The sequence below is a fragment of the Protopterus annectens genome, chromosome 1.part2 (assembly GCF_019279795.1).
Source record: "Protopterus annectens isolate FY-2018-M chromosome 1.part2, PAN1.0, whole genome shotgun sequence".
Taxonomy (NCBI): Eukaryota; Metazoa; Chordata; order Ceratodontiformes; family Protopteridae; genus Protopterus; species Protopterus annectens.
Window position 1 is genome coordinate 442,239,719 of NC_056727.1, and position 9,692 is coordinate 442,249,410.

Genomic DNA, 9,692 nt, shown 5'->3' on the forward strand with positions numbered 1-9,692 from the left:
GTAGCCATTTTTTTTTTTTTTTTTTTTTTTTTAAAGTGCTGAAGATGCTCTTCATTTAAAGAACCAAAAAAACATGTCCTGTCCTTGTACTGGCACCAGGTGACCAGACACGTGCTCCTCCTGCCTTAGCTGCTCAATGGTGGAGAGCAAAACATCCACAACTTGAAATGCAGGAGCCAACCAGATCCTGTTTCTATGTCCCACTCCTTTAAATTTCAACCTCTTAGCACAACATGTCTGGACACATTCTAAAACAGGGACATATTAAATATTGCTCTTATAAACGTAACAAAGTTAGTGAAATAACAGGATTTGTCAGCATGCATTTTTGTGAAGGATATGAAGTCTGAAACTCAAATCTGGGTCATTATTATTTAAAGTGTTGGGGGGGGGGGGGTGACAACCAATGCCATGTAGAAACTGTTTACCACTTTCAAATTTTTGATGAACCCTAGTCAGTAAAGCATTGCCCCCCTTCTCTAACACCACATCTAAAAAAAGACAGTGTCCCACGCGTAGACCATCAAATTTTAACGGAAACCTGTAGTCTAAACTTTCAACAAAATCTTTCACCTCAGGCCAATCACTTTTCCAAATAAAAGTCAAGTCATCAGTAAATCTTAAATTATTGACAACATATTTATTAAAAAAAATCTTTTCTATAAATATATTCATTTTCAAAGAAGCCTATAACCAGGTTCACATACATGCTGGGCAAATGCTGCCTCTGTGGCTGTTCCCTGTAGCTGTTTAAGTAATGCACCATTAAATTAAAAAAATATTTTTTTTAAACAAAAAGCTGCTAACTCAATAATGTAACTAGACCAGGGCTGTCACCTAAAAAGTGACAATACATGTTCTTCGTGTTTCACTGTTGCAGTCATCACACTTGGGTGATCTGCCTGCAGGTAGCCCTCAGTCGGCCTGAATACCAGAGACTTATTATTTTTGCATCTGATGCTGTCGCTCCAGGACTGACGTCAGGTCGTCAGGGGTATAAAAGCAGGCAGCCGACGCGATTACAGCAGTCTTTCTTGCCGAGGAGCCAGAAGCAATTCGCAAGTGCCAGTTGGCTGCTACCTGAACTTTTGTTTACGAATTGAATAATCCTGAAGTCTTTTAAAGCTAATTACCCTGTTGGGGATCCTTTTTTCTTGCTCTAACCGATGTCAAAAAATGTTAACAATTGTCTTGCCTGTGGAAAGAAAATACCTCACAGAGATTTTCATTCTTACTGCGTCGCCTGTTTAGGCCCAGACCACGACGTCCCTCGCCGTCAGTTTTGTGCCTTGTTTAATGCCCGAACCATTCGTCGTCGGGCTCTCTTTGTCACTAAATTCTTTCACTCTCTAGCTGCATATTCTGAAATGGCTTTGGTAAGCCATCTCAGTACCGATATTCTGAAAAAACATAAGGATAAAGACAGAGACAGACTGCATAGGTACAAAACTGCCGACAACGCTTCCGTTAAGTTAGTCGCCAGTCCGCCAGTACTCAGTGAAGCACATCTGTGGCCCCCGATGCTTGCTTCAATGGATTTGCAAGCCTCTACCAAGACCCATTTGGAGTCCGGTATGCCGCGAGACTCTTCTTAGACTGGGGAACCTGCGAATGTCTCTACCTTGGATGGGTCCGGAGCCGTTGTGCAGGCGCTTGCTTCTGAGGCAGTTCTTCGCTCAACCAATGTTCAACTCAAACCGACGACTTTTTTTAACCAAAACCACCGAGTTTCTTAGGCCCAGAATATGCACTACGCCTAGAAAACTGACGACCAAAGCGCATGCACCTGCTCCCATGCCACAAAATCAAATGCTTAGAATGGCCGAAGACCTTATTACACTGATTAGGGGAAGTCAGCCTTCCCCTGCTAAGCGACAGAGTTCAGTCCCTTTCAGCTTCTACAGACCAGGAGTCCGATGACTCTGAGATTTCTGATTATGAAGACATGCCCTTATCTGCTTATGAGGATTCAGATGCAGAGGAATCCATTCCCTCTGCCTCCCCTCCAGAGGATTTTTCTTTTGGTGAAACCTTACATACCTTAAGAGAGCATTTCCACTGAGAATGCCAAGACTATCCTCAGTCCAAAAAGAGACTCAGATAATTTCTAGAGTTGCCTCAGCACAGGGTTTTAGCAATGCCGCCTGTCCTGGATGTTGTGGATGATGTATTTATGGAATCCAGTCTTACTCTTGACACCTTACCTCCTGCCCTTAGGAAACCAGACAGGTACTACAGAGTACCTGACTCTCACAAATTTCGTTTTAAGAATCCTACTGCTGACCCAGAGTTCATTTCCCAGGGGCCTAAAGGTATCAAGGCTACGACAGCAAAGAATCCCTCCTCTTCGGGCAGGGATTCCAGATCTTTGGACAGAAGGTATATACCTCTGCAACTCTTGCTATTAGGGCATTGAATTGTCAATTTCACAAGCTGAAGTGCCAGCAACATATTATGGAACTTATTAAACAAAAAGTGGCAATCTTTTCAGACTATGCAGAAAATAAAGAATTGCAGGAGCTTATGCAGTCTGCAAGCCAAGTCAATAAGCATACTTTGCAGTGTGGCTTTGACGTCCTAGAAGCATCTTGCCGGGAAGCAGTCACTGGCTCTGTACTGAGAAGACATGCTTGAATGAAGGAGCAAACCTTACCAGACCATGTTAAATCAAAGTTAATAGACACTTCTTTGAATAAGGACGGTTTGTTTGGCACCAAAGCAGAAGAGGTTCTTAAAAAGATGGAAGAAAAAGCTAACTCTATGCAGACTATTAAGGAATTCTTACAAGTGCATCCCCCTAGATTCAGTAGGCATTCCCCTTCCAAACACTGGTCCTTTCCAGCCCCCTCCAGGCCTTCTCAAACCAGACCCAGGGGAAACAGACCACCCAGGCTACAGTCTCAGGGTATGCAGAGATCTAAGCAATGGAGTGACCCCACCCCTAAAGCAGGGAGTGGTAAGCCACCTCCTTACGGAAAAAGCTCACAATGACTTCTTTACTCCACTCCCCAGCCCTGCCCAATTGCTTGTGCCCCTAGGAGGAAAGCTTGTCCTTCATGCTAAAAAAACGGATGTCCATCACTCAGGACCAGTGGATCCTCAACATTGTATCCCAGGGGTACAAATTTTATTTCCATTCACTGCCAACCCCAAGCAGGTTTCCAGACCTTCCTTCAAACCAGTAGACAGAGGCTCAAAACCAAGTACTTTCCCTGCTCAATATCAGAGCTGTTCAGCTGGTTCCAGTAGAACAGAGGGGTCAAGGATTCTACTCCAGACTCTTCCTGGTACCCAGGAAAGAGGGCTCTCGGCGCCCAATTCTGGGTCTTTCAGTTCTCAACACCTTCCTGGTGGTACGAAAATTCAAAAAGTTTACCCTGTAACAGCTTCTTCCTATGCTAGCCAAGCATGCCTGGTTAGTCACCCTAGACTTAAAAGAAGCCTATCTACACATCCCCATAAAGGAGTCATGCAGGAAGTATCTATGTTTCAGGGCAGAATCTATGCGTTATCAGTTCTCTGCACTTCCCTTTGGCTTATCTACTACACCCAAAGTATTCACAAAATGCTTGGCTCCAGCCCATTGCATACTGCAGGCAGAAAAATATCCAAATTTACCTGTACTTGGATTCAGGCGGACAGTCAGGAATTGCTGCTGCAGCACCTGACATTTGTGAAAAACCTTCTCACTTCCTTGGGGTACACCATCAATGAAAAGAAGTCAAAACTGGCACCCAGACAAAGGATTGTATTCCTGGGAGCAAGCTTGGAAACAGCTTCCCAGATGACATTCCTCACTTCAGAAGAACAAGCATGTCTGACAGACTGTTTAAACAAATGACCATCAGAATTCAGTTCTCTGCAAGGAAAATTCTGCAAGCCCTAGGGTTCATGGCCTCATGCATACTGCTAATTCCATATGCAAGACTGCATATGAGGAAACTTCAGTGGTACTTAAAAAGTCTTTGGTTGGCAGAAGCATGCAACCACAGCAAAGGACTGCCCTTTACTCAACCCCATGCTGCCCAGACCCTAACCACAGACACATCAGACTATGCCTTGGGGGCACACATGGATGGCAAATGTATTCAAGGCCACTGGAGCCCAAGTCAAATTCATCTGCACATCAACCAAAAAGAGATGCTAGCTGTGCAGAATGCCCTGGCAGCTTTCAGATCACTACTTTTTCCAGGACAACTGCTAATAAAAACAGACAACATCATAGTTATGTGGTACATCAACAAACCCATTCCTACCCACTCAGCAGGTTAGCCATGGCCCTGTGGAACACGGCCCTGGGCATTCCAGTCCATCTGCAAGTTTAATTCCTGCCAGGCAAACAAAATTGACTGGCAGGCGACTTGAGCAGAAATCTCCTAGACCCACATGAGTGGCAATTGGAGCCCAGCACCTTCAACCTTCTGACTCAGAAATGAAGGACCCCAGAGGGTGAATCTCTTTGCCTCCCCCTACAGCCACCAGCACAGAAAATTCTGCACCAGGAATCCTCACAGCAGGGCCTGGAAAGTGGATGACCTATCTTTTCAGTGGGTAAATCTCTCAATCTATGCCTTTCTCCCTCTGCCCCTTCTCTCAAGAGTATTACTCAAGATAAAACAAGACAGACCAAGGATAATTCTGATTACCCCAGACTGACCATGCCAGCACTGGTACCCAGTCTTGCGCAGCCTGACATCGGTGCCACCCTGGCACCTACACCAGAACCCAACCCTGCTTTCTCAGCAGGAGGGACAGATTTTGCATCCACAACTGCAAACCCTAAATCTTGCAGCCTGGCTTATTCCTTGAATACTCCCCCAGCAACCCTTAGCAAGCAGGTGCTGGACGTAATTCTTGAAGCCAGAAGACCCAGTACAGGAAAATCCTATGCTAATAAGTGGAAAAGGTTCTGCTCATGGTTTCAGTCTAAAGGAGAGGACACAACACTGCCCTCCCTGCCTCTAATCCTGGATTACTTAGCAGATCTACTCCACAAAGGCCTGTCCTCCTCCTCCATTAAGATACATCCCTCAGCTATTTCTACTCATTACAACACTGAACCACCTCTCTTCTGGCACCTTCTTATCAAACAGTTCCTGAGAGGGGCAAACAATTTAAGGCCACCAAGGCGAGCACCCACCCCTGCTTGGGACCTAAATGTTGTACTGGAAAAGCTCACACTCCCCCCCCCCCCCTTTGAACCTGCTGCTTTAGCACAGTTAAAATTCCTCTGTTGGAAAACAGCCTTGCTTCCTGCCATCACTTAAGCTAGAAGAGTGTCTGAGATACAAGCACTGATGGCTGTGGACCCCTTCATTATTTTCCATGCTGACAGGGTTTCCCTCAGGATTAACCCTTCCTTTATGCCTAAATTGGTGTCCAGTGTGGCTCTCAACCAATCCATCCATTTGCCAACCTTCTTCCCTAATCCTCAAAATAAAGGGGAAAGGATCCTGCACTCCTTGGACATGCACAGACAGCTCAGATTCTAACTTGATAGCACTAAGCCCTTCAGAAAATCTGACCAGCTACTAGTCAGCTTTACAACAGGGGCAGAGGGCAAGGTCATTTCAAAACAAACCATTTCCAAATGGGTAGCACACTGCATCCATTTCTGCTACAAGCACCATGGGAAACCAATCCCTCAGGGGGTCAGAACACATTCCACTAGGGCAGCATCTACCTCTACAGCATTTCTCGGGGGAGTCCCTACCAGGGACATCCTGGAAGCTGCTACCTGGAGTTCGGTACACACCTTCACCAAGCATTACCACCTGCCTATCTTTTCCATATCCAGGGCATGCTTTGCTACAGCAGTTTTGCAAGGCATATTAGCAAGCCCCAACTCTTCTTGACTGCCTCCAACCTTCTTCAGCTTTGGGATTCCACCCAAGTCTGATGACTGCCACAGTGAAACGCAAAGAAAATAGTACAGTTGTGTACACTTACCATAAATGCAGATGTTCGAGTGTATTCACTGTTGCAGTCCTGGTTTCCCTTCTTCCAGCCCCCTGGTTCTCTCTCTCCTCTCTATGGTTATTACTATTTGTATTGGTATTTCATTTTTTACTTGTGGTGTTTTCCCCACCATAACTTGGCTCCCTATTTGGGGGGCTCCTGACATTTGGGGCCAAAAAAACTGATGTAATGGGCTTCGGCTGCCTGTTTTTATACCCCTGACGACCTGACTTCAGTCCTGGAGCGACAGCATCTGATGCAGAAATGCTAAGTTTCTGGTATTCAGGCCGACTGAGGGCTACCTGCAGGCAGATAACCAAAGTGTGATGACTGCAACAGTGAATGCACTCTAACATCTACATTTATGGTAAGTGTACACAACTGTACTTTCCGAACCAAGTTATGCTGTATAGTAGTATATAGGCTAGATAAATCCAGTGTAACAAAATATATTTCCTGTTCCCATTTAACCCCCTCTATTTTTTTTAAGAAATCAAAAACATCCTGTATATAAGAAGGCAGTTTTAACCTGGGTTTCATTTCTGCATCCTACCTCTGACCCTCCTTCCTCAGCTGGAGGAATCAGTTGCTGCAGTTTAGACCATACATGGAGCACTACAGCACACTGCCTTTAATTAAAAAAGAAATTTTTTTCTCTTAAACTGTAGTGAACTGCTTGCTAAAAACTTAGTACTACAGCTCTCAGGTTTTAGTAATAAACGAAAACTAAATTAAAAAAACTTTTTCTTTTAAACTTTAGAAAACTGCTTAATACAGAGGTAACAGCAGTCGCTACAGTTTAGACCAGACACAGAGCACTACAGTGCTCAGGTTTGACTGCAGACTTTTAAAAGCTGATATGCACTAAAAGAGTGCATGAGTCCGGGTGGCTCTGTTGGTGGAGCGGTTATTATTGTTGGCTCACAGCAAGAGGTTCTCCAGTTCAATTCTCGGCTGGCGTGCCTTCTGTGTGGAGTCTGCATGTCTTCCCTTCGGTTGCATGGGTTTCCTCTGGATGCTCCAGTTTCCACCCACATTCCAAAGACATGCACTAGGTGGATTGCACACACTAAATTGCCTGTAGGTGAGTGGTGGGAATGAACTACTGCAGCGGGACTAGCCACCCAGCGGTGTAAACCTTGGCTCAAGGTTGTCACTGCGGAGGTGACACCCCGATCCTGTGTGCAAAATGTGAAAAAGGGTTGAGGATGAATGGATGGATGCACTAGAGTGACTGGGATTTGGCTGATCATAACGCCTTTTCCTTTGAGCCCAGGGCTGTTGCCTTCTTTGCCCCTACCTAGCTACTGAACTGTGCCTGTGTACTAATCCTGCCTTTTTTCAAATGTAACTATGGATTTAATTCTAAACTTGTTTACAAATCTACCAGTTTTCTATCCCCCCACCACCACACACCCACACACACACACACACACACACACACACACACACACACACTTTCTAGTAAGGCGCATGCACTCTGCATTATGACATTCATAGAATGTTCAGACTTCATGTACAGAGAATCAGATACCTGAAAGGATGATTGGCTTTTTCCTACTCGTAGACTTGACTAAAAGGACTAAGTTTGTTGGTCACTGTATGCCATCAGAATAGAAAATGTTTTTACTACACAAAATATAGTAAAACTGAGTGAGTAAAACCTAAAGACCATTCCACAAAGCTAAAGTCTACCTCCTCCTTATTTTCAATAATTCTTATATTTGTGCAGCTGCAGTATGGGCTTCACAATGTACTTTGCAAGATATAAACTGTATGTGACGTCCAGATCTAGGCCAACCTTCAGAGCCACCATTCTTCATGGTATTCTGTTACATGTCCACGTTCGAGCATCAGCTAGTGACTTTGTCATGACATTCAGGTGGATAGAATGGACTGTGCAAGATATGAAAGTCGCATACATAACTAACATTAGATCTTCATGATCCAGATCAATCTACTTCAAAAATACCATTCCCTTCCTCCTTCCCATTTATGATTTTACCGAAGGCTTGTATAGGAAAATGGTGGGTAATGCTGTTTAAAATGGGTGTGGGGGGAGTGAAGTAAAACTGTAGAGACATGGAAGCATTGTACATTATGGAAGTGGAGTGAAGTTAAATTGTAGAGACATGAAAGCATTGTATATTATGGAAATGGAGGAAGGGAGTCTAGGCTTGGGAGAGCTGAAGTGGATGGCTATGGATCATGAAAATATAACATTAGATAAGTAGACAGCAGTCATTTTTAGTTGTGTAGGGTGCTTCTACATCAGCTTTCTCACAGTAGTTTTGATGCTCAGACAGATGTTTATTGTGCCCTAAAAGTTTTCTGTACCATTTTCCCAGCTTGTTGGCTCATTAAGCTGTTAAAATATGTCATGGTGTGAAGTATGGCTGTTTCCGAAGCTTCTCTTAAGGGTATTGGTCTGGTCACCACTTAACATTTTTAACTAGTTTAGTATTACATACTGCCAATTATTAGCGGACTGGAGTTCCGCTGTGGCGACCCCTAACCGGGAAAAGCCGAAAAGAACAAGTATTACAGACATTGGAGCTTGCAATGATTTGGCAGAATTTTCTGGAAAGCATTTGCATCAGGTTCTGCAGTGATTGTCCAATGTGTCTTGTTGAAATAGATTTAGAAAGAATCTTATTTTTTTTCACTTATTGATACCATTAACCCTCATTAATGGCCCTGTGATAAATTCATTCTCTGTAAAGTGGGAGTGAGGCTGCCCACATCTTTGCATTGTTTGTGATTGTTGATTATGATAGAGATGATGCAGGTAGTTGAAGATAACCTATAGCTGGGCAGTGGTGGAAAAAACACTTTACTGAATCCTGACACCTCGTTATGAAATTGCATGCGACCTCTTGAATAAAATGCTTTTGAGCTCTTGTTTTTGTGTTTATCAGTTGAACTAACAATCGGTTACCATTTTAATTGTGTATTATAGGCAGAAAAAGAAGCAGAAATTGAACAGCTACAAAGCAGGTAAGCAGTCTCATTTTTTTTTTTTTTAGAAGTCATACTATTACCCGTTTTTGCTTAAATATCTGATAACATTTTTCTGTTTCAGTCTTCAGGAAAAAGACAGTCTAGTGTCATCATTAGAACAGCAAATCTTGCAACTCAAAGAAACAATTGAGCAACAGAAAGTTAAAAATAATGTAAGTAAAACTGGTGATGGTGGGCTCTTTACTTTGGGATTTGCTTGCTTTAGTAGTCCTGTAGTTGTATTTTGGTAAGATTAGACTGATCTTCCCTTGGATGCCTGTCATAGATTCATATGTTGAGACGACTTCTGTAAGTGAGCAAATCCAGCACCAGATTTTTCGTAGCCCAGCTAGCAGCAACCTCCATCATCGTGTATTAACGTGCATAAAATTGGTGGAGCTTTCACATGCTCCTCGCTCACTTGGTTCTTATTTCCTGTCAAAGCTTCCTAGTTAAGAGTAATATATTTCTGTGTCAACTAGCAGGCCATTTATGATTTTTTTGTATAAACTCAAATGTTAATGTTCAAATCAAACACTGTTGTGCCTTCAGCAAGTCCCTATGGACACCCACTCAGTTTATTTTGTTTTTTTGAGGTGTTCATAATGATATGCCGAGCCCTTCCTGTAGACTTGCTAACCAGTAACACCACAAAAGGTACATTTTCACATCTGTCCTAGTACCCATGGTGTTAAGACCAAACTGCGTGGCTGATGTTCTTCACAGTTGAAATA

At 43.5% G+C, this 9,692-nt stretch overlaps 1 protein-coding gene across 1 annotated transcript in view; it reads left to right on the top strand.

Moving 5' to 3' along the window:
• Nucleotides 1-9,692, top strand: part of RRBP1 (ribosome binding protein 1) — a gene marked incomplete in the record, with an annotated part of 1,023,325 nt that overhangs the window by 485,859 nt on the left and 527,774 nt on the right. Inside the window, 2 exon segments of the mRNA XM_044056904.1 lie at nucleotides 8,918-8,955; nucleotides 9,041-9,131. Of these exon segments, the coding sequence (XP_043912839.1) occupies nucleotides 8,918-8,955; nucleotides 9,041-9,131 (129 nt within the window).